Source organism: Littorina saxatilis, linkage group LG8, assembly GCF_037325665.1.
Source record: "Littorina saxatilis isolate snail1 linkage group LG8, US_GU_Lsax_2.0, whole genome shotgun sequence".
Taxonomy (NCBI): Eukaryota; Metazoa; Mollusca; class Gastropoda; order Littorinimorpha; family Littorinidae; genus Littorina; species Littorina saxatilis.
The window spans coordinates 54,208,184-54,209,348 of record NC_090252.1 but is presented as its reverse complement, the minus strand read 5'-3'; the positions used below and the strand labels follow the sequence as shown (position 1 = coordinate 54,209,348).

General features: G+C 47.9%; 1 protein-coding gene across 1 annotated transcript in view; it reads left to right on the top strand.

Annotated features, from left to right (window-relative positions):
* LOC138973846 (serine-rich adhesin for platelets-like) overlaps positions 1 to 1,165 on the top strand; it is a gene marked incomplete in the record, with an annotated part of 27,867 nt that overhangs the window by 23,853 nt on the left and 2,849 nt on the right. The window contains 1 exon segment of the mRNA XM_070346556.1: positions 739 to 1,165. This exon segment is cut by the window's right edge and continues 2,849 nt beyond it. Within this exon segment, the coding sequence (XP_070202657.1) occupies positions 739 to 1,165 (427 nt within the window).

Sequence of the window (1,165 nt, the reverse complement as noted above, 5' to 3'; positions counted from 1 at the left end):
TTTATTTTTCGAGGGTGACAAGAATAAGCATAGATATGCTTTTTTGCATCTGGCCCTCGCCCTAAAGAGGGACTAAACTATTTTACTATAACTATGACTAGGGAAAAAAAGGTTACATAAAAACATTAATGGTTGAACATATAAGTTTATGTACATGAAGCGCATTATGTAGAAGCATTGTAGATCATAAGGTAGTGTTCAAAATTGGGTGTAAAGCAATGAAGATAAACGGAAAGTAACCCAACAATACATTAGCTCAGCAAAACAATGTATTACAGAGCCAAATCTTCGTGATTTTGTCACAAAAAAAGATGAGGGGACACTCCGAGAGAGAGACAGAGAGAGACAGAGACAGAGAGAGACAGAGAGAGAGAGAAGGGGAGAGACAGAGAGAGAAAGAGAGAGAGATAGAGACAGAGAGAGAGGGACCGAGAGAGAGAGGGACCGAGACAGAGGTAACATGTGTGTGTGTGTGTGTGTGTGTGTGTGTGTGTGTGTGTGTATGTGTGTGTGTGTGTGTGTGTGTGTGCGTGTGTGTGTGTGCGTGCATGCATGCATGTGTGCATGTGTGCAGACGTTGGTGCGTGCATTCGTGCGTGCTGGCGTACGTGTGTGTACGGGTTCGTGCGTGCGTGTATGAGTTTAACGCAGAAAACTGAACATTAATGTCTCCCATCTAAACTGTGGAAAATAATTCTTAGCTAATTCTGTCATCCTGTCCCTTATTTCTTTCCGCAGATCTTGCCGCCCACAGCAACCCTGTGTACGCAGACACAGACGAGCGTAACTCGCATCCCAAGTCGCGAAGTAGGGCCTCGGCAGCTGCGCCCAGGCTGCCCGCCATATCCGAAGAAAGTCTCAACTCTCGCGACAATACTGGAGAAGCCAACGTGGAACACAGCACCATGATCTTGGGTGAAGACCAATCGTTATCGGCCAGCCGCGGAAATGTCTCCCCTAGCTCTGTTCCGATTATCCGAGTCACACCGCCTCAGTCCACCGCTAGCTCGATGGAAGAAGACGAGGGGATAAGCACCAGCAGACCTGTGTCAAGCTCTGCGTCGTGGTCGTCTGACAACTCCGCAGCAACGGACAGCACAGTGAGCGAAAACAGCGTTACAATCCACGCTGACGCGGACGGGAACTCGAGAATATATGACAGTGA